The sequence below is a fragment of the Aspergillus pseudonomiae genome (genome assembly GCF_009193645.1).
Source record: "Aspergillus pseudonomiae strain CBS 119388 unplaced genomic scaffold BDV37scaffold_29, whole genome shotgun sequence".
NCBI classification, from domain to species: Eukaryota; Fungi; Ascomycota; class Eurotiomycetes; order Eurotiales; family Aspergillaceae; genus Aspergillus; species Aspergillus pseudonomiae.
In genome coordinates this window covers 315166-336377 of record NW_022476021.1, presented here as the reverse complement: position 1 = coordinate 336377, position 21212 = coordinate 315166, and the positions used below count along the sequence as shown (strand labels likewise).

At 48.5% G+C, this 21212-nt stretch overlaps 8 protein-coding genes across 8 annotated transcripts; 4 read left to right on the top strand and 4 right to left on the bottom strand.

Annotated features, from left to right (window-relative positions):
• Positions 1-166: 166 nt before the first annotated feature.
• BDV37DRAFT_247287 (SGF11 family protein) lies at positions 167-1879 on the bottom strand. Its single transcript, XM_032081853.1, has one exon. It carries the CDS (start codon positions 1377-1379, stop codon positions 546-548), a length of 834 nt encoding a protein of 277 aa, XP_031941984.1. The 5' UTR covers positions 1380-1879; the 3' UTR covers positions 167-545.
• A 557-nt stretch (positions 1880-2436) lies between these two features.
• On the top strand, positions 2437-4086 carry BDV37DRAFT_247285 (uncharacterized protein). The gene has a single exon (XM_032081852.1). The coding sequence runs from the start codon at positions 2667-2669 to the stop codon at positions 3807-3809; it is 1143 nt and encodes a 380-aa protein (XP_031941983.1). The 5' UTR covers positions 2437-2666; the 3' UTR covers positions 3810-4086.
• Positions 4087-4088: 2 nt separating this feature from the next.
• Positions 4089-6640, bottom strand: BDV37DRAFT_108749 (putative metalloreductase transmembrane component). The gene has a single exon (XM_032078328.1). It carries the CDS (start codon positions 6468-6470, stop codon positions 4209-4211), a length of 2262 nt encoding a protein of 753 aa, XP_031941982.1. The 5' UTR covers positions 6471-6640; the 3' UTR covers positions 4089-4208.
• A 649-nt stretch (positions 6641-7289) lies between these two features.
• BDV37DRAFT_108737 (E3 ubiquitin-protein ligase) lies at positions 7290-8723 on the bottom strand. The gene is made up of 2 exons (XM_032078327.1): positions 7598-8723; positions 7290-7532 (listed from the first exon to the last, which is right to left on the bottom strand). Exons 1-2 carry the CDS (start codon positions 8565-8567, stop codon positions 7435-7437), a joined length of 1068 nt encoding a protein of 355 aa, XP_031941981.1. The 5' UTR covers positions 8568-8723; the 3' UTR covers positions 7290-7434.
• Positions 8724-9562: 839 nt separating this feature from the next.
• BDV37DRAFT_108730 (3' exoribonuclease family protein) lies at positions 9563-11380 on the top strand. Its single transcript, XM_032078326.1, has one exon. The coding sequence runs from the start codon at positions 10039-10041 to the stop codon at positions 11281-11283; it is 1245 nt and encodes a 414-aa protein (XP_031941980.1). The 5' UTR covers positions 9563-10038; the 3' UTR covers positions 11284-11380.
• Positions 11361-13480, bottom strand: BDV37DRAFT_247280 (aspartic endopeptidase). Its single transcript, XM_032081851.1, has one exon. The coding sequence runs from the start codon at positions 13354-13356 to the stop codon at positions 11479-11481; it is 1878 nt and encodes a 625-aa protein (XP_031941979.1). The 5' UTR covers positions 13357-13480; the 3' UTR covers positions 11361-11478.
• A 118-nt stretch (positions 13481-13598) lies between these two features.
• cyp1 (putative peptidyl prolyl cis-trans isomerase (CypC)) lies at positions 13599-14365 on the top strand. Its single transcript, XM_032078325.1, has 3 exons — positions 13599-13683; positions 13738-13779; positions 13852-14365. The coding sequence occupies exons 1-3, from the start codon at positions 13651-13653 to the stop codon at positions 14260-14262; spliced, it is 486 nt and encodes a 161-aa protein (XP_031941978.1). The 5' UTR covers positions 13599-13650; the 3' UTR covers positions 14263-14365.
• A 951-nt stretch (positions 14366-15316) lies between these two features.
• Positions 15317-17387, top strand: BDV37DRAFT_247273 (putative Rab geranylgeranyl transferase escort protein). Its single transcript, XM_032081850.1, has 4 exons — positions 15317-15557; positions 15619-15737; positions 15795-16796; positions 16978-17387. Exons 1-4 carry the CDS (start codon positions 15484-15486, stop codon positions 17325-17327), a joined length of 1545 nt encoding a protein of 514 aa, XP_031941977.1. The 5' UTR covers positions 15317-15483; the 3' UTR covers positions 17328-17387.
• Positions 17388-21212: the final 3825 nt, after the last annotated feature.

Below are 21212 nucleotides of genomic sequence, written 5' to 3'. Positions count from 1 at the left end.
TCGATGTAGCCGGTGGGGAGTGGAGGAGCTATGGAGTCATGTTTGATAGAGATAGTCGCCTGAAATATCAGGCAGGACATACCGGCTCAATATATGGATTCATCTAAAACGCGATATTTTTACTAGTTTCTATTATGTATGTTGCTAGGAAGATGAAACAAATGAACCCTGTGAAGATAGCCATATCCATTGAGATAAAAGCAAAATTCTCGTACTACCTATCAACCTTAACCTATTGTACATATACACCGGCATGATCATCTATCTCTGAAACACAAGACCAAAGCAAAGAAACGGTGCTGATTCAGCAAAACCATAACAAATGAAAGAACTGAAGAGAAGTAATATAATGTCGAGATGTCCCAGACTTTTCGACTAATAAGAGTAAGCCCTGTTGACGCCTTTGATGCCGAGTATTTACGTCAGATCGTTAAAAAGGAGACTATGTCCAAAGCCTCGTCTCCGATGCAGACAAATCTGTATGCTCACGAGAAGCAACACAGAAGTACTGCAGAAGCTATAATTAAGGAGAGATGAAAACGAAACTATGCGTTGTCGCCATTCGGTTCGCTTTTTATATCGCCGTCACCAGCGGCTGCAGCGTCCGCGGCTGCCGCCATGTCAGGCGTCACACCATTCTTGAGTTTGCTACTGGGAGCCGGTGGGGGCTTTTTCCCTGAAAGCTTTTTAGGAGCACCGAGTTTCTTTTTCTTCGTTATAGTTGGCGGAGTGTCGTCATCTAATGGACGTTTGGGCGGCGCAGAAGTAGGGGTACTGCTACCATTTTCCATGGGCGTTTTGTTTCGATTGACTTGTCGGCCAGATAGGCCGAGACATCGGTCCAAGTGCTGTGCCACTCGCGTCACAACAAAGTACCTTGGGCAATTAGGGCACTTGACTGTCGGAAATGATACTTTCTCTGGAGCCGCTTGCTTAAAGGAGCTATCCGGCGTTGTAGGCGGGCTTGACGCTGGCGTATTTGAAGTGTTGGTCTGTTTCTTCTTCTTGGGATTCAGTTTGTCCGTAGCAAACGGATTCCCATGAACATCATGCCCTGGTTTGCTGATCATTGGTTGCTTTTGACAATATTCTCGATATGGATCCGGAGGGGGCCGGGCTCCGAGCCCAGTCACAGGATAAAGTAGACGTGGCAATCGGCAGTCGGGGCAGATTATTTCTTTGGTAGTATTAAGTGGGTTTCCCTTGAGATAAACCTTCCCATCTTCAAAAATGGCACCATCAGTCTCAACGCGGATGTCCTTGAGTTCTTCAAAATCTTCGCCCGGTTTTAACGCAGTGGGCTTGGCACCTGCTTCTTCTCGGCGCCTTCCTGCTTCTTCTTCGGCTTTCTGCCTAGCAATTGTGACAGCAGAGCGCATTCGAGCGATCTTTTCATCCCGATGGACTTTTGACACTATGTCATGGATAATGTTATAGAACGTGTTGTTGAGAATATCACATGTCTAGTTGGTTTTGTCAGTGCCTTGGCCTTGGATATGCCTGGCTTATTACTGTAGCCAGCTAGAGGACGGTACAAGGCCAAGTAAGGATACGTACCAGCTTCGCAATAGTTCCCGAAGGAAAGGAACTTTCCTGGTCTGTTCCGTTTGATTCGCCCATTTTCAGGATACCTATGTTGCAGGTATGAGGTCAGAAACCGGACCGCAATATAACCAGTGTGGGGATATGATGTATCAACATGCGAAATGGTTGAGTGAAGCACAGGGGTTTGCAAACATGGTGGGCGTCTAGCTAGAGGGCCGAGCGCCAAGGAACACAACTTCTAAAGCACTCTTCCATCGGGGAATCACAATGGAAACATATAAGATAGCTTGAATGGGACACCAGTGTTTGCTTCCAGTGATAAGTTGGGACAATAGGCGTAGATCGCTGGTTTTATGGAACGCACCTCAATTGCGAACTAGGATTCGTTGTCCAAGACAATTGTTCAAGAAGGTCGCGTAGCAGTTCCGATATCTCTTGGACTGATTAAAACAGCTCCATGTACTGTTGGGTATTATATCACGACGAATATCAACTCGTGGCAGGGCGATCGCGCAGAGGCAAAAGAAAGTCGAGGTCGCAAGATACTCCTTACTGACCGGATTGAGCGGAGTGTACAAGGGGCGTCACAACAGAATCAATCGAATTCTAGCGATCAAAAGAGTAACACAGGGAGGAAGCAGCTAATGGGATCCATCTGCCAGTCGATAGTATATAGGTTTCTCAGCCTGGGGCGGGTAACACTCCACGGTAGGGAGTCAGTGAATGACCAACACAGCTCACAGGGAGGACCCACTTACCTGCTTTACATTAGACAGGTGGTATATATATAAGACGAGAGGAATGATATGGAAGGTTCAGAATATTGATAGCATGCGAAAGTACTCCGCAATCTAGTCCAAGGTATCCTTGGTGTGGAGTGGAGAGGACAAGAGGCTTCTGCGCTGGCCTTTCACTTGCCTTCTCCGACCGGCCCATCTTATCTTATCTCATCTCCGCGTTCTCTCTTTCGCTGTTTTCGTCCATCAAGCGGACCGTACAACTTTCCCCTCTTCGACTGCAACGCCAGGTAGTTTTTCTTATGATTCACAGAAGTGATCTACGCGCAGAAACGACTGAGTATTTTACAGTATAGCGCGTATCTGCGCACTCCTTCATCTACCATGGCATACCAGTTCTTCGCAAAGGCGCATCAGTCGAAAGCGCCGACCTCTCCGCCACTCTCCCCTCCTCTCTCTTCTTCCTCCAACAACAGACACCCCAAACCTCCTATACACCCTCCATCGCTGGTTCTCCCTCATCCAGGGACCTCTACCAGTATCGCAGACAGGGTCAAACCGCCTACAGGCAAAGACTCATCTTTCCATCCCCCCGCATACCCCCATCCCATCGCACCCAGTTACAAAACCCCGCACCCTCATGTTACCATCGAATCCGTGAGCACCGCTCACATACCCTCTCTCATCCGGATCACGGGCTTGCTGCTCCCAATACGCTACCCAAACTCCTTCTACACCGCGACCATCACAGACCCCGTGATCGCGTCGGTGTCACGCGTGGCCATCTACCATGATCACCCGGGAGCCGCGGCGCCAGCCTCCACATCATACGCTCCCACATCCGCGTCCCCGCTAGGAACAAGCACGGGGACAGACAAAGTGATCGGAGGAATCAGGTGTCGTCTAGAGCGGCTTCTTCCCACCACCGCAGAACTTCTCCAAACCCAGTCGAAGCCCCATTCGCAGGAGCCGACGAATCTCTACATCCAGACCCTACATCTGCTTTCCCCGTATCGCGGCTGCGGTATTGCGGCGTCGCTTCTTAACTCATTACTCTTCTCCTCTGCCCCTTCGTCTTTGTCTTCTGGCGCGCGCTCTACTTACCAGGTCTCGGAACTAGTGAAACACTACAATGTGCGCACTGTCACGGCACACGTGCATGAAGCCAATGAGGAAGGCCTGAAATGGTACATCGCGCGCGGCTTCCAGGTGGAGGAGGGCGTTGTTGAGAATTACTATCGGCGGTTGAAGCCGTCCGGGGCACGAATTGTCAAGCTCGTTCTGCAATGGAAGGACGATGCCAGTGACAAGGCCGCGGGAGCTGATGTCCACTCTGCGTCTGGCCAGTCGGGAGAAGATAGCAGGAAGAGCCCGGAAGAGGATGACGATTGGGAGAAGGTCGAAGCCGAAGACGGAGAAGACAATGAAGATCACGGTGTACAAACGTTCACCGACTCTAAGATCCTTGAGGTCGATGATGGCGTGAACAGGAAACGGAAGGCCGACGATGAACCTCAGCGAGCGTGATCTTGCTATTCACTTGTTGAGTTTGTGGTTTGGAATGGAGTTTGCTTGTCTGTTTGTTATTCTCTCTGCTCACCTATTTAGGATACCCTTCAACTGCTGCATCTCATAGATGTACAGATCTTTCATTATTCGCTTGCCTACTTAGAATTGTATACATTGCATGTATATTGTTCTTAGAATTGATTATCAAGAGACATAGAGCCGTGATTAGAGACAGAACACGTATATTCAAAGCTGCTTTATAATCAATAACATTCATGCGCAATTATGTTCAAGGGTATAGAACTGTACAGCTTGGGAGTTGCTTCCAAACCACAAACAATCATTAGGGCATTGACAATAGAGGGGATCTACAATCGCACAACAATTCAGACATACAGAGCGAGTACAACCCAGTGATCAGACATTGTAGTTCTCAGCATGCAGGAATATCTCGTCTTTAGACGCGTCAGTTATGACTTGCTGCTGAAGCTGAGCAACGGCGTTCGAAACTTCAACTCTCATACTAGGAGGCCCACAGACAAAGACGCAGGCACGACGACCGAACGTGCGAGAGTAGTCTTTGAGCACCTGCGGGATATTGGGACGGGCGTAATCAATGCGCCAGCCATTCCTCTGCAGCGGGACGGTGCCGACCCGGGTGGTCAGTTTGGGAAACGCTGTTGACGAGGGAGGAAAGCCGAAGTGAAATGGAGTATCTGCTGGGCTCTTTTGAGGCGAATAATACGGCGCCTGTTGATAGTTATTGTCCATTGAGCTGCTATTGTAGTGTCTACTGGTATTGATATGCGGGAGGGTGTGTGCCTGGGGAAGCGCAGTAATGGCATCTTCATTCTCGCGTCGAAGCTCCTTTTCAATCTCCGGGTCCCCGGCTGCTTCTTCACGGATGTATGCCGAGTTTCGCTTATCCATCCCCTGCAACGTGTTGTACATTTTGTCTCTGAGCATTTCCTCGTAGAATTGGTCTTGGGCCAGTTGCTCCTGGCCGTTTGGCCCTAGTCCAGTGAGGAAGAAATGACAGTGAACTGTGTTTGGAGGCGCAAAGTCCCTGCATATTCTCAGTTCCTCTCTGAACCAGTCGATTGTTTCGGGGTTCCTGAATGCCCAGATGACCCGCACTGACTTGGTTACTGCTTTTCGGTCCCGCATCTTCTTAATCAAGTCCAACAGGTGGCTGGCAGTTGCAGTTATGCCGCTTCCACCGGCGAAGAAGACTACGTCATCAAAAGCAGCCATGTCTCTTTTCATCCCTCCGTAGGGGCCTTCCAAGAATGCCGTCCAGGTCTTGTAAGGACCATACTCAAAGGTCTTGAGGAACACATTACGAGTAAAGCCTCCGAAGGGACGGAAAACGAGAGCTAGGTCACGATAATTCTCACCATACTCGGAAGGAAAATCGCCGCTACACAGTGACGAAATCGTAAAGGGGTGACGCTCGAAAAGTGAGATGCCCGGCATACGGAGATAGACAAATTGGCCTGGTTTCCATTTCATCTGAGTCGCGACCGTGACTTTGATAGCATTCTGTGGGAGTATCGTCACTGCGCATTCTTCACCGATCAAGAAGGACAGCCGTAGGGGGTTACTCCAATTCACATAAAACAATCTGACACCGTATGAAAGTATCCAGATTGCAACCGTAGCCCAAAGATAGTCCCAGGATGCCAAGAAGTTCTTGCTGTGCCAGAATATCATGGCAAGAAAGACGACTGAAAGGGGAAGGTGCGCAAGCTTGAAAAGCTCATACATCCTGGCTCTGAGTATCGGCATTGAATGCAGGCATAGGACTATAAGAGGCGCCAGTGCCGCCCAGCCGGTGCCGTAGATATAGATGTTCCGGGGAAAGTATTGCTGGTAGTACATCAGATTCTTGCTTTCCCAGATAGGTGTGACGTAGAATGGGACCATATGGATCAGGCTTAGAAATAGACAGAGATAGCCCGCCCAACGGTGAAGAACATTCAACCTCTCATGGCTAATGCCAGTTAAAAAGCTGATGAAGTTAGCACGAGTACTGAGCAAAATGATCCATGGAATCATAGCCACGGCAATCATGCCTGCACGGATCGCCAAAGGAGGAGATCCGATAGAAACTGAGGAGTAATAGAGCGGTTGTGGCACAAAACAATACAGAGTGACGAATATTAGGGCCGCAAAAATAATAGAGGATGCTCCCAGCGATGGAAAACCAATCCGTAGTTTGCCTATACGTAGCACTGGAATAGGCCTATAGAAAACCCATCGTACAAAAGCAATAGTGTTGTTTAATGGCGCAATGGTGGAAATCGACGATTGCTGTTTCGTGGTATTGGTACTGGGCAAGGGGCCACGAGCTGGAAAGAAGTGCGCAGTGGAGCTATCGGTGGCAGCACTTGACAACTCATATTCTTCCTGGGGAGAAGTGACATATGGCGATGCTCCAGCAGTATCCTCTTTGTGTAATGCGATCCTGATTTTGTCACCCCAAAGGTGATAGAACCGTATAATCGTTGAGAATGCGAGTAGAATCACAGAGAAGTAAACCCAGCCAAGCCCATATTTTCCTGCTTGAGGCCAGGCATCTCGTTGCATTTCAGCAATTTCTGCTGGCGTGGTGGACGCAACAATGGGGATATCAATCCGCTTCACCAGGGAAGCTATTGAATGCCATCCTGGCAGCATGGTGCCTTGTCTTTCTGTAATATTACTGGCAGTTGCTCCTGCTTGGAAGTATCGAAGCAGCACCTGGCGTGATACAGAGAGGGCTGTAAGAGGTCAAAATCTGATTCACCGTACTATATCTTTCCGACTCACCTTCGTATCAAATATGACAAAGCACCGGGCAGCATTCAACACCGCATCTGTTGGTTTGGGGTTTAACGCAGCATACGGGTACCGTAAGCTGTGTAGTAAATTGGAGATGATCGACGTGGGAGGGAGGGTCTAGATAGGGGACAGCGAGGGAGAGGAGATCAGGAAGGAACATCGATCATGACTAGTAAACCTTACCAGCATGTTGCCGGCTATCGATTTTTTCCCTGAGTTCGCTGCATTCGTTCATCCGTTATTGGATCCTGCATCAGCCATGCGGGGATAATGGCACGAACGTTGCAGCCGATCGTCGAGCTGATTCCGTCCATTAAGCATGGTGAATAGAGGTAAGAAGAGCAAGCGGCATGGTTGCCCTAGCTTCTCGCATAAAGTCCATCACAATTCTTGACCAATGATCGTTCCCGAATAATGTGCTGCTCTGCAGTGTGTTTATACGCTAATGCACGGATTTTGCTTCTCGTCACCTACAACAACCCATCAGCACTGCTGATTGGATGGGAGCCCTTAAGGCCGGCGGCAAAGCAGGCGCCGTCACTCGATGAGAGCGTCACGCTTGACGGCGGCCGCCGACAGGTTTGTCGACATCTATCTCGCTTAAGAGCAGTATCCTACTGCTTCTACGGAGAAAGTCGTTGATGTATAGGAAACGCCGGGTTAGGGCTTGTGGTCGCTCCCGCCACCCATGTCACTTCAATCAACCTTCCAAGACTGCCGCTAATTGTTAATCCATTGATCACTAATTAATAAATGCAGTAAATGCTGGACCTGAGTGTATGATTCCCTGGAGTACATATTCTGTGGTTAATATACTGCATCAGATATATTGCCAAGGCTGGATACATTCAATGTCGAGGTGTCCCCGGTGCCAACGAATCCCACAGTCCCAACACCATTCCTGCTGGCATAAGATACCTGCCAGAGAAAGCGTCAGTAATTCTGATATCAAATATGCCTCATTCCATAAGTGATACACGTACATGTCATATGCTTGCACCCTCCTGACCTCTCTGTGGCCACATTACAACCAGGGCAAGGTCTTGCCGTCTCAACAATTGTCCGCATACTCATGGCCGCTTGACTAGACCAATTCTCTGGGCATTGCCTCGGTGCATTGGTTTCAGGAAACATTTGATAACCTGTCTGAAATTCATTACGTGCCTCGAAATCATCACTTCTATGGTTGATATATTCTTCATACTCCGAGCATGTTAAACCATCATGCCAGACAGTATGTCGATGTATGAAGCATGTCCGAGTCCCACACGAGCCGCAAACGACAATTGGGTCTTCTAAGCCACCGGCATGCAGTTGCCCATATCCGCAACCTTGCCTGACGCAAGTAACGAACTCAGCGTCCTCTTCTAACATTTGCCGAGTGCGTATGTAGTCATAGGCTTCGAAGGTCTCTTTGCTAGCCCACCGCTGGACTTCGTCATCTGATAGTTGCTCATGGCAGAGAGGACAGGTCAGAGAGCCCAGACTCGAGGCAAAGAACTGTATTTCCAAACTCCGGCGAAGACAGGTTTTGCATATGTGCATCTCAGGTACAGTTGAGTGGTTGCAGCCAGCTGCAATCGGTGATTCTGGGTATGAGTCATTCTTAAGATACCTGAAGCAGACAGTGCATTTCAGACGGGTTTGGTCTGGGGTACTCCCGCCGCTTCTAGAAGTATTGCTCGACGGAGATTGGACTGGCTCCTTGCGGAGTAAAGAAAGAACCGCATCGGCTGTTACCGCATCGCTCCAGCAGTGTTCGGTCTCGTCTGGCCATATTATCTTGGACCTGGCCCTCCTCGGAACATAGCCATCCCTCGGCGAATCGTTTTCACTGTGTCCAGACACTGCGCTGCGATTTCGATAGTGACTGTAATATTGTCCACCTAGTGGGTGTTGTGAGGAAGACGGAGATCCTTCGTTGGATATATCTGCTGCAAAAGGTGCGTTCATATTTCCTTCCAAGAGTATTGTGAAGCCTTCAGTTGCCTTAGTGCATAGTTGTCCTCATAGTTTTGATGTCAGTCATAGAATGTAGGTATAGAAAATCCGCGACAGAGCTCAACTATAGTGACATGTTTTGCGACAATGCAAGGTATACCAAAAGTTGAATTGCTTTCCCAGTGAACATACTCAGGATGCTGTGCATATCGCGATTTGGACGCCTGTTGAATAATAATCTCAGGCCAGATTGACCAAAACATGACAACGAGCCAAGGAAATGCCGCCATCCGCTGAATACGAGATCCAGATAACCAGAATAGGTCATTTTTCTTCAGGTCTGCAGCAGAGTTCTGCAATCATTGATGAATAGACCATAAGACTATCCGAGATAGGCGGGCTGAGACAACCCAGCTCTTGTGGAAGAGCCAAATCTGGAAATAATATGCAAGATGCATCATTTGTGCTAGAGGTATACGTCCGAGAATAGACACAAACATTCCGATCAACGCAGAACACGATACTTAGCATTGCCTACGTAGGACTAGGAACCTTATTTGTCCTTGCTTGGCTCGTAACAAATGGTGCAATCACGAGCAAAATAACTTTATGACTGTTATGCGCCAGTTAAAAGCCCCCAAACTGAGCATCGCCGTAGGGCCCTACCATAGTGCAGCATATATGACATCGTGTTGCTTTCAAATTTGTCTTCCGCCCTCTTCGCTCGGACCAGATAAGGACTCTTGTTCGGAAACTAACGCGATCGACGACATCTCGTGTTTATATATAGATCAGGCGGCGATCCTTTGAACATAATTCCGAAACGTTCAATTAAACTGGCTACATACAAGCAAAACTGCTATCAAATCGCCTCTCGTCACGGGTATGGCTTCTGGCTTTAGGAAATGAGGTGCTTCTTTTGCATCTTAGACCTGAAAAAAGACGCGGAAGCCCTTTCGTCAGTTTCCTAATATGTATTACCATGTCGTGATGGTCGACTGTAAGGCAGAGATGTGACTGCGTTACTTGTTCATTTCACTAGGAACGCGCGATGTGAACTGGTCTTCATCCATAGTAGCCTGGAGCAACACCGGCTCTGCTCCTTGGTCATACAATCTGACTTGTGAGGGGTGTTTCTACTATACCTTTCGCAATAGACTAATCTCCATTAGCAGAAGAGCAACCCCTCACATATTGCGCAGAAAGCGCATATATCCAACTAAATGAATTAGTAGGTTATGCTAGCAGCTAGTAGTAGTAGCGTAAATGTGAGTGTTGGTGGCTAAATACTCCGCAGGGTTATTGGCTTGCGCAGCATTCACCGCCTATAATATCGAAACTATTCTGCCGCCGAAAAATAAGTTGCAGCTTCTTTCCCACGACCAACAAGAACGACCAGATCGGGAAATCCAATTATTCCCCTCGTTATACAATCTTCCCTATCAGCTGGTTGAATCCGCCCGTGGATTATTCTCATTTGAAAATGGCTCCAGCCGCAGCTGCAGCTGCGCAACCGACCACGTCTCTTACTCTGCCCCCCTCACAGTTCGCGCGGCTTCAACCTCACGCTTACCTTCTTGCCCACTTATCACCTCCCCCATCGAGCAACCAACCATCTATCCGAGCCAATGGCCGTGCCACTTCACAGTTCCGTGTTACGTCTGCCAATACGGGCTCCTTGACCCATACGAATGGCAGTGCCGTAGTGAGACTCGGCGATACCACTGCCGTATGCGGTGTTCGCGCGGAAATCCTGCACACAGAAGACATTGCATCGTGGAGCGTATCCCGACCACCACCAGCATCATCATCATCCACTCCAGCAAACAAGCGCCGCAAGCTAACGGATCCTACGGCCAAGCCAAGCGAAACGCCCGACGACAATAATGAAGAGGACAACGATGAATCACACATTCAAGACTTCAACCTTTTAGTGCCTAACCTCTCCCTGAGCACCGGGTGCGCGCCAGGCTTTATCCCAGGCGCACCTCCCTCGGCATTGGCACAGTCGCTGTCCCACCAAATTCTCACATTGTTGCACAGCACACGACTGGTCCGTGCGGAGGACCTACGAATTTGGTATCAACCGCCGAATCTGGGGCCTGAGGAACTAGAACGTCACAATGAAAGCGAACAGATGGATGTAGATGCACCCCAGGGAGAAGCTGGCGCCGAGAAAAACAGGGAGATTAAGGCTTTCTGGGTGCTTTATATTGATGTTATGATTGTTTCGCTGGCTGGTAATCCCTTTGATGCTGCTTGGGCGGCTGTCCTTGCCGCGCTGCGGGATACCAAGTTGCCCCGGGCGTGGTGGGATGTTGATAACGAAATGGTGGTATGTTCAGACGATATCTCGGAGGCGCGCAAGCTATCTTTGCAGGGGCTGCCTGTCTCGAGCTCGTTCGCTGTTTTCGAGGCTGATGCGGCTTCTGGGTGGAGAGCTGAGGTCATTCCAGATGCTGAAGAGGAGAGGGAGCTTGATGACAGCTCTAGGAAGGGGAACCAACGGAGGTGGATCCTGGCCGATCCCGACGGTTACGAGGAAGGGCTGAGCCAGGAGAGAGTCTGTGTTGTAGTTGACAAAGAGCAGGGCGGGAAAGGGAAGACTGTTGTTGTGAAACTGGAAAAGAATGGCGGATGGGCTGCGGACGCCAAAGAGCTGAAGGCTCTAGTAGACATATCCGCTCAAAGATGGGAAGATATAAAACAAATTCTTGAGCAGTGCTAGAACTACCATCTGATTAAAACAAATAGTGAAGGTTACGGTTAATGATACCAATTGAAAGATTCGTGTTCATGTATGTCTTTCTTTATGATTACAGCTGCCGATCTAAACAGGCAGGTAAATAAGACCCCACCGAACTTGGTAGGTCTAGTTGTGTTTTCACTGCCAAGGTAAAAATACATTGATATTCGTTGGTACTCATTTAGCGGGCGAAGAAGCTGCTCCGGCTTTCCTGGGACTCCTGCGGCGTCGTTTTGTAGGAGGCTCATCCTCTCGCTCTGTGTTGCCAACGAAAGACCAATTCTCGTCATCAACAGTGGATTTGACATCCTCGGCCGGGCTTTTCGGCTGATCAGCCTCATCAGTCCTGGTCTTATGGGGAATGTACAACGAAATCGTGAACAATTCCATGTTCTTTTTATTAGCTCCTTTCGAAGATTTCTCTGGTTCTGCAGGCCGGTCCCCCTTAACCTCGGCTGAGCTTTTCTCCTTATCAGGTCCCTTAGAGGACGCCTCTGATGTACGGCTTTTGTTGATATCTCCTGACAGGATGCGGCGGAAGAAACCAGTGTTCGCAGCAGGAGCTTCCTCCGGCTTCTCCTGCTTTTCCTCGGCATCGCCCTCTTCCTCTTCAGCGTCAGAAAATTCCCGCATCTCTTCGAGGTCGCCCTTGATGAGAGCAGTTCCCCATAAGGAAATTAAGACTCCGGGAACCAGGTAGAGAAGAGCAGGCTGGGGGTGGTCGAAGCATTGCATAACAATGAGCGTTACAAGTGTCCCAACGATGTAGCCTACCATGCTGGCTTTGAAATATGTCTTCGGGAAAGCCCGAGCATCGTGATAAGGTGGCTCAAGGGCTGATCGAGTGGGAGCGACTGATGATGCCCAGAAGCGCTCTCCCCATCCTCCAGTTGCAGATTGGTATACGGGCTTAACAATCTCTTGTGTCTTGCCTTCTGCTTGAGCTTTCTGTAGTCCCTTTCTCTTGTAATAGAGATACAAATCAAAACGCAGCGCCAATCCAATCATCATTCCCGGAATAATGATGTCACCCAAACCTATCATGGCCAAAGAGACGGCGTCTGGGGGTGAGTCGGGTGCTGCCGGGCGAGGGAAGACGAGCTTAATTGGAACATCCAGACCCTTTGCAACAGTCACCATCAATGGGGTGAAGTAAACGAAGTAGATGTCGTAAAAGAATAACGAGCTCAGAATGAGCGATCCGGTGAGAAAACTAGATGGCGACATAAATTGTAGAGTGCCGTAGCAGAAGCTAAATCCCAGAAAATTAGTTAACCACCAAGGCTTCGTAACGAAAGTGAAATAGCCGATCGCAGGCAAAGCCAGGCCCACGCTAAATAGATCCAGAAGGCCAACTGAGAATTCAGTCTTGATAATGCGACGTAGAAGAATCCTAAGTTTGGCCCGTTGGTATAACGAGTTACGACAGGTCCAAAGAAGGTTGAGAACTGGCCCTGGTAACTGGATAGAGCCAAAGATACCTGGGAGTGGAGAATTCCGTGCCGCCAGGGTTTCTGGAGTAGTCGAACCTTCTTGTACAACTTTGAAAACACGATCCGATTGCTTGACCTTCCAGGTTTTGCCAGCTTTGCTATATTTCCGTGGAAATACAAAGGACCTGAACACCGCAAGGCTGTCTTTCACGAAAGCTGTGGCAAAGAAGAGACCCATTTGTGAAAAATAGAAACCCAATATCTTATTCAGTTTGTCGGCTCCCATCCATTTCATCACGAGGTACAGGCCTCCAAGTGTGAGACCAGCAGTCAAAGGGAATATTATAGCATCACTGGGCGCAAGGCCTTCGACCCTTCGATCGTCGCTCTCTTCTTCCTCATCTTCGTCTTCATCGTCAGATTCATCGCCGTCTGCATCTTGGGATTTTTTGGGCGGTTCGGCTGCGGAAGACGGTCGCGAGAGCGAGGCGTGTGAAGCAATGTAGATAGGAAACAAAACTGAAACGACTAGATGTGCGTATGTCGGCAAAAGAGGCTTCACGGCTGTGAACTGGTAGATCGCCTGGCCCAAGAATTCAGCGAATGGGCTAACCTCTGTCATATCGACTTTTGAGGAGCTAATCGCAAAATGTACAATAAAATGCGATGTAAAGCCCTTTTAGCGGTGATCCAAGTTAGTAGGGTGTACTGTCCAATGTCGGGTTTATTTAATCCATGGCTGAAGGTTGTTGTTTACTGAGGAAAGAACGGGGACATTAACAGATTGCATCACATGGAGCCCTGCAGCTCACTCATAAATGCCAAGCCGGAGACTTCACTCCCCCGCCCGCAGCTTGTGCGTATCTTTCACTCCCATCTTTGCAGGTACAGCTGATTTTCAATTACAAAATCAACTATGGCGACTGACGTGGCTTTTGATACGAGCATGGTAATCAGAGCTGCCTAATCTAAAAGCATATTATATTTCGCTAATTTCACATAGGGCTCGTTCACGGTAGAGCTTTATAATTCGCATGCACCAAAGGTCAGTATATCATCTCCGCTGCAATCGCAAACACAGAGTTTAGTCTGGGGCTGACTCCTGCGTTACTTATAGACTTGTAAGAACTTTGCGACACTCGCACAAAGGGGATACTACAACAATGTCATCTTCCACCGCATCATTCCCAACTTCATGGTCCAGACAGGTGATCCCACCGGCACTGGCAGGGGAGGAAGCTCTATCTACGGCGAGAAGTTCGAGGACGAGATTCGTGCAGACCTTAAACACACCGGTGCTGGCATCTTGAGCATGGCAAACAGTGGACCAAATACAAACGGCAGCCAATTCTTCATAACCCTTGCCCCCACGCCGTGGCTAGATGGAAAGCACACAATCTTTGGCAGGGTCAAGAGCGGGATGAGAGTGATTCAGCGCATGGGACTTGTTAAGACAAATGGAGAAGATAGACCGATGGACGAGGTCAAGATCCTTCGTGCTAGGGTCGTTGAGGAAGGCGAAGAGTGAGATGGAGATTGGACTAAGATATCGTTGGCATCTCGAACAACCGGGAGGTTGAGGTCCAAAACGATATCATCCCAGTCATCCATCCCTAGCCGAAGGGCCCTTGAAGTCACTCGCTTGGTTCAAGCAGAGGTTCAAGATTAAGACAGCCTCAGCCTCCTCCCTTTGGGAACACAGCTAACGTATGCTTTGGACCAATATTTGCATCCTAGTGTACACGCCGAGTTGGGAGAACCTGAAAGAGGCTACTGCACTTATAGGCCTTAGTTCGTGTTACTGTTGACAACAGCAGAGTTTTATCAACTACAAAGCAGATAGAATAATGGAATGTATCACTACAAAACGAACTGCTTCTATCAAATGTTACCATCCAGAGCAGCAGATACAGAGTGATTGGAGTCCTGTCTACCACTCCCATAGACATGACCAGTGAAGGCATGTCTGAAAAGGCGTACTGCCACGGTTGAAATAGCAGTACGCCTGTGCAAAGCACTGAGAGTGGTGTGTAAAAAGAAAGAAACTTCGTGCGCTGGAGAATCGAATCTTAAGTGGTTCGCGAACTGAGCTAACTATTTTAGGTATAGTACCATCTTTTGCCCAGCCTCAGACAGGGAGCTAGACTACTAGTAGCTACAGCATCATACCCAGCGACAGTTATGCCAAAAAAAAAATTCTGAGATCAAACATAACATGTGGCGTCATTATAAATTGTATCATTAATCCGGACTGCGAGCTCAATCCCTCGATTGAAGTCCGACTGCTTTCAAGATACATCCAAGATACAGAACAAGTACGGACTACCTCCATACAAACAAGGCTAAAACAAGGGTATAAGGGAATATTAACACAAATTCCATAGCTTGTATTGATCAGCCCTGTAGCCACTGGCATAAATCTCGTAACCGTCGAGTTAATAACAGCAATATCTCCTTTATAATTACAAGCGATATCGTCGGTCATTGAACGAGCGGAGCTCCTTTCATCACGTGATATACTAGCGGGCCTAATTATTTCTGCGTGTGTCCTTGCTCTTCTTTTTTTCTTCTCCCGAGAACCCCCTCACTTCTTGCACGGATGGTTGTCGCGCCACCACCAATGGGCTGGAAGGTCCTTGCGAAGAGGGGTTCTACAGCTTGTCACCCGACGTGATGATAGTCGGAGTTGTCCATTGTAACTGCAGCACTTAAGTTTTCTCTTCAGCTTTTTTTAGCTACACAGGCCGTCATGGAGCCGCTTGCAGAAACGCCATGGGATGTAACAATCTCTGGCACCGGACTGGCCCAGTCCCTCTTAGCACTGTGAGTATAACTTTGTGTCTCAAAGGTTCGTCGAAGATCACAGATGACTAATTGCTTGTAGGGCCCTTTCGCGGTCAGGCAAGAAGGTACTCCATGTTGATCAGAACTCATATTATGGAGCTTCTGAGGCAGCTTTCAGTCTCCAAGAGGCACAGGAGTGGGCTTCTAAGGTGAATGGGGGTGAGTGGTCTTCTTGACGAAGACAATGCAACCTTCTAACCATGGTTGATAAGCTAGAACCTGAGCATTACCCATTTGAGGATGCAACGGTATATCTTCCTGAAGGAACTCCCCAATTGCCGCCACGGTCCTATACACTCACCTTGTCTCCACACCTGATTTATTCCAACTCGCGACTGCTACCTACCCTTGTGGCTTCTAAGGTATACCGGCAACTAGAGTTTCAGGCTGTAGGGAGCTGGTGGATACACAAAACTCTGCCCGACTCGAGCGGTACTGATGGTACTGCCAGCAGTTCGGTTTTGTATAGGGTGCCAGGTAGTCGCGAAGACGTCTTCGCAGATGACATAATAAGCGTCAAGTCGAAAAGAACCTTGATGAGGTTTCTTCGCCATATTGGCAAGCCTCCACAGGATGGCGATTCGGAAGCTGAGGAAGAAGATCTGGCTACGTCTCTTCCGGAATACTTGGCATCCAAGTTCCAAGTGCCCGCTGAGCTCCATGAGCCTCTGCTGTCCCTTTCGCTATCACAGGCTTCTCCCGGCCAAACATCTGCTGAGTATGCAGTGCCTCGAATCAAGAGGCATCTTGCTTCTATTGGCGTATATGGTCCCGGGTTTGGAAGTCTGCTGGCAAAATGGGGTGGTGGTTCTGAGATTGCTCAAGTTGGGTGCCGTGCCCTCGCAGTGGGAGGCGGGGTATACGTATTGAATGCTGGGGTTGAATCAATCTCCAATCTGCATCAGTCTGACAATGGTGATGACATGCGTGTTCAGTTGCATCTGTCCAACGATGAGACAATTAAGACCAAGCTAGTGGTTGGTTCTAACTGGGATCTTCCTGGACAAGAGCGTCCCGCTTGTGATAAAGTGGCACGGTCCATCACCGTTGTCTCGTCCCCCCTCGAGAGTCTATTCCCTGTCACGGCAGAAGGTGGGCCAATTCCCGCCGGAGCAGTCGTGGTATTCCCGGGAAGCTCTTTTGATCAGTCAGATGATCTACCGCCAGTTTATCTCTTGGTGCATTCAAGCGAAACTGGCGAGTGTCCGTCAGGCCAATGTGAGTACAACCTCCCCTCCACATCAACCCAATAGCTCAAATGATGCACCTTTTTAAAATACTTATCTACATTGCCTGTAATTGCATTGATGAAAATTTATCAATCTGATCTTGAGCTTGTTTCTTCATTGTTATATGCACAATTACCGTTTGCGACCATTCGCTAACTGTGGTGTGTTAGGTGTCGTCTATGGCAGTGTGAACATTGCTGGTGCTCAAGGCCAGTCATTGATTGAGGATGCTGTGCACAGACTTCTTCAATCCAATGCAGAACCAGATGCGAAGGTCTTGTGGTCTCTGCGTTACACACAATTGGGCCTAACCAGCAATGGTGCCAGTGGACGCTCATTTAAGTTGGAAGACCCCTCACCCAATATCCTATGCTTTCCACCCCCTAGTCTGGACCTTGCTTTCGATGATGCATTGATCGACCGGGTGAAGGACGCGTGGAAGTTAGTTATGGGGGATGAAGCCAATGAGCAAGAGTTTATGAACTTTGAGGACCGGGAGCATGCCGATGATGAGGACTGATTCATCGTAGCCATAGATAGATAGACAAGCATGAATGAAATATATGTGGTACCTAACCAACTATTGTTTCCAAGACTTTTATACACTGTCGACGCTAGGTCTATTTCTTGCGGGAATGTAAAGCGAGCCTGCTTGCACTATGCCCTAATATTCTGGAAGTTCTTGCAAAGTGCTAGACCCTGCATAACTCAAACACTAATTAATCCAATGTAGTACACATCAAACCCTTCGAAATATTACCCATCAATCGAACCCCCGAAGCCTAATCCCCTTCCCCGACAGCCAACAGGCCGCGTGAACAAAGCTTCGGATACCCAGGAATCGATACGTATCACCCATCCCCAGACCTCATACCACCACCAAGACACAACATTACGAAAGCACCCAATCCACCCCCCCCAGTACGACATATAGCAACCCTATCAAAACGCACTGATTCCCAAAGACACCCCCGCATTTCGATTCCACACACGTAATTGCACATCAAAAACAAAGATACTTGAAACGCGGAGGCCGTTTCAGCGCCCCACCTTCACAATGTAACAAAAGTCAATCCAATTGTCACCCTGCCAAGTGTGCCAAGTGCCAAATACTAAGTAATGTTTTCTCTGTTAGGTGCTGGTTTGATATTGCAAGGGTTCCACTGAAACATGGATAACGTAACATGAAAAGCGTTTTTTGCGTTCTGGGTAGGGTGGTTTTTGCAAATGGGGGGTTTTCCTTGTTTTGGGTGATGATGGGTAGGGCGTGTTTTGTGAAGGGTTGGGTATTTGTGTACTTGGAAGTTATGTGTGTGTGTGTGTGTGTGTGTGTGTGTGTGTGTGTGCACTAGGACTGATGTGGTTACTTTTCTATCGACCTACAAGGTACCTGGGGATACTCAGGAGGAAGGATAATGGTGTCCATGTTTGAATGTAGTTGATTCAAGTAGCGTAAGGAGGAAAAAGGGCAGACGTCACGAAGTGCGGCGCTCCTCTTTCCATGGTAACAGGATACCAGCTCCGAGAGGGACGTCACTTGTTATCGCCCAGACCCATTTTCGACATTCCTGATGATGCGAGGAGCAATGACATATTTAGATTAACCTTTTCGGGATTACATCGGTGGCTTGATATATGGAATCCAGGTAAGGATTGTGAGCTCTCAGACGGGTCAGCTATCAAAATCTCCGCGTGTGTCCATGCTTGAGGCGGCCATAAGTATGCAGGGGATGGATAGATATGGGGGGCCATGATAACTGAAGTTTAGGGACTATGTTTTGTTATCGAGTAGACTAATGGATTTCCATTGATATTGATAGAGTGCTAGCAACTAAGCACACAAGCGTCTTCCCTTGCGGACTTAGCGTTGCAATGGGCTGCCACAGGTTCACGATGATTATACGGTCGAACCCGAAGTAAATTGGGCAACGGAACCGGACTATTGAGTAAATCCTCCGGGCCGTGCTTTCATCTATCTGTTCCATAGCACCGTAGATCGGTTGTGTCGAAGGGTCTCACTTTGATGGTAAGAACGTTCTAGAAAACTCAGAGATCTGCGTATAGGTGGATAATCTCCTATCTACGCCAATATATGTCATCCTTGGCTGTTGAGCACCCGGCCATGACTGCAGATATCATCCCGCGACGCGTAAATCAAACAGACTGTGTCCACGGGTGCTCAGGAGAGGACAGTAGCTGGTCCAGGGGGTCCAAGAGCCAGCATTGAATCCAGGACCGAAATGGAACTAGAAAAATATCATAATCCACAGTTGCGATGACGGGATAGCACCTCATTTAACGCACCCACGCTAACGCGTCTACGGTGAAACTATACGGTCAAGCTCAACGCATTGTTTGGATTGAGTTCTGTGGTGAAAAGCTTCAAGCATAGTCCAAGTGGGTAAAATCCACTTCGAGAGTGGAATTGTTGCGTTGTTCAGGAGCTCATGGAAGCTATACATACTCTGCGGAGGCTTGATGTGAGTTGGTCTCCCAAGTTGCCACGGAGGCTCCGGGCTTGATACATTGTAGATCCAAAGTTCAAGGCTGAGGGCCCGGGTTTGAGACCGTTCTTCTTGCAGAAATGATATACTGGCGGAAGTCCGGACCAAACTCCGCCGAACAGAGGTTCAGCATGGGCAGGAAAGGTCGGACCGCAAACTCAGGTTTACGTGGTTGAAGGACCCTTGATAGCAGGTGCGCTTGAACTTTGTACCCCATAGGTGAGAACGGGACCTGAGCGGACGTCTATCATATCCCGTAGCGGAATAGGACCCTTTTTTTCACAGTGGGTTTGTTTGGCGGGCTTGTCGTGGACAAGGAAAAATGGGTCGTCCCCGTAACGTATCCAGTGGAACGGTCAATGGGGACGAAAGAAACAGGGAAAGCGCCGTCGACCGACGGAGGATGTTGATCAGGGGGGCTGGGATTTTAATATTCGTTTACGTTCGAGAATCGAGTATAGACTTACTGACGTAAACCAGTGCAATGCTAGTCTACTTTGTGGGACGGTATGCATGGCATGTGCACATATTACTCATAGATGTGACAAAGGGTCTGCGGTCCTACATGGGCAGAATTGTACTCCAGAAAGTGCCTCCCCCTCGTCCGGCCCTTTAACCTGCAGGAAATTTTTCTACTTCGTATTGCTAAAAGACCAACTGTGTACGGATAGCGTGACAGGTGCCAAGGCCGGCGTTCAAGCTTAATTACTCGGCAATAGTAGTGGCCACTTGGAGGGGGAAGTCAATGCCGATCGTCATCCCAGGGACGATTCCTTCGTCTGGATACGGGTCCTAATTCTCCAACTAAAGAAAGACGGGTATCTTCGAGTGAAAAAACAAAAAGAAGATTTGCAAAATCGAGGGCGCCAGGTACGGTGCCCCATAGGTGGCAATACTTCGTAAACAACCATGGACAAGTTTCCATAAATATCAGACTTGCGTCGACATCTTTGGTACACGCGTCCGTAGTTTGTGCCCTTGATTCAATACATATGATTGGATCGCGTTGTCGAAAGTTTAGGAGGAGTAGTGCGATTGGAAGTGTTGATCCCGATCCACCAGAGCCACCAGGTAACTTTCAGGTACCCAGCACCAAGCGACCTCAGCTTACATCCAATTAGGCGACCAGTCGAGGCCACAAATTGCCACGGCGGGCGTTCTTCTCAGCTGGTTGCATGTATATGCTTTTGTCAAGCTGCTGACGATTGCTTGTGCAGTGCTTCTCTCCCTCTTACCTGGAACTGTGGGTTCCATTCTGCAAAAAATAGTAACAGAGATGGCAGTGCATTCAGGGACAAAAATCTCCTGAATTCTAATCTGTATGGTCAAAGTATGGCATACGGACAGTACTCGAGTTTATGTCAACCGCAACCGAGTCAAGCACGGACGATGAGCTCTGTACAGAATAGTACCCTGTTACAGACGTAACGAAACCACACGATATGAATAATAATAATAATAATAATAATAATATAAATATACTCTGAGTAAGGACAAGAGCTTTAGATACGACTCGAATACCTTCTCCGACTCAGAAATACTGAGTAATAGGGGGAAAACAACATGTTGTGGTGGGAGGGACACGCGGCCCGTGGGGCTCCGAGAGGCAGCGCCCCCTAAATGGTTGCCCCTGAGTGGCTGGAAGGGCGGGAAACCACTCAGATCGACGCCTCTTTTTATTTTCTTCAAGGACTTGTTCGCCTGGGTATTCGTACCAGATGTCGACGAGTTGAGTTGAGTACGTAGTACTGTCGACACATACACGCAGAATCATCAATTGGGCAAACCTTGGGAAATTTTCATCAGGATATTTCTCCGTATGTTACAATTTGTTTATTTTACAATTTGCAAGGAAGACTACACAATAGTCCCAAAGGCTCTGCACGAAAGATAGGAGAAAT

What these genes read in the sequence shown, in the direction of transcription:
- BDV37DRAFT_108737 (XM_032078327.1), bottom strand. Translation starts at nt 8,567, where the DNA reads ATGAACGCACCTTTTGCAGCAGATATATCCAACGAAGGATCTCCGTCT. An exon ending in AGGGTGCAAGCATATGACAT is followed by an intron (nt 7,533 to 7,597) that starts GTACGTGTATCA and finishes TTTCTCTGGCAG; the next exon opens with GTATCTTATGCCAGCAGGAA.
- BDV37DRAFT_247285 (XM_032081852.1), top strand. Translation starts at nt 2,667, where the DNA reads ATGGCATACCAGTTCTTCGCAAAGGCGCATCAGTCGAAAGCGCCGACC.
- BDV37DRAFT_247287 (XM_032081853.1), bottom strand. Translation starts at nt 1,379, where the DNA reads ATGCGCTCTGCTGTCACAATTGCTAGGCAGAAAGCCGAAGAAGAAGCA.
- cyp1 (XM_032078325.1), top strand. Translation starts at nt 13,651, where the DNA reads ATGGCGACTGACGTGGCTTTTGATACGAGCATG. An exon ending in TGGCTTTTGATACGAGCATG is followed by an intron (nt 13,684 to 13,737) that starts GTAATCAGAGCT and finishes AATTTCACATAG; the next exon opens with GGCTCGTTCACGGTAGAGCT. An exon ending in ATAATTCGCATGCACCAAAG is followed by an intron (nt 13,780 to 13,851) that starts GTCAGTATATCA and finishes CGTTACTTATAG; the next exon opens with ACTTGTAAGAACTTTGCGAC.
- BDV37DRAFT_247273 (XM_032081850.1), top strand. Translation starts at nt 15,484, where the DNA reads ATGGAGCCGCTTGCAGAAACGCCATGGGATGTAACAATCTCTGGCACC. An exon ending in GCCCAGTCCCTCTTAGCACT is followed by an intron (nt 15,558 to 15,618) that starts GTGAGTATAACT and finishes AATTGCTTGTAG; the next exon opens with GGCCCTTTCGCGGTCAGGCA. An exon ending in GGCTTCTAAGGTGAATGGGG is followed by an intron (nt 15,738 to 15,794) that starts GTGAGTGGTCTT and finishes TTGATAAGCTAG; the next exon opens with AACCTGAGCATTACCCATTT.
- BDV37DRAFT_108730 (XM_032078326.1), top strand. Translation starts at nt 10,039, where the DNA reads ATGGCTCCAGCCGCAGCTGCAGCTGCGCAACCGACCACGTCTCTTACT.
- BDV37DRAFT_247280 (XM_032081851.1), bottom strand. Translation starts at nt 13,356, where the DNA reads ATGACAGAGGTTAGCCCATTCGCTGAATTCTTGGGCCAGGCGATCTAC.
- BDV37DRAFT_108749 (XM_032078328.1), bottom strand. Translation starts at nt 6,470, where the DNA reads ATGCTGCCAGGATGGCATTCAATAGCTTCCCTGGTGAAGCGGATTGAT.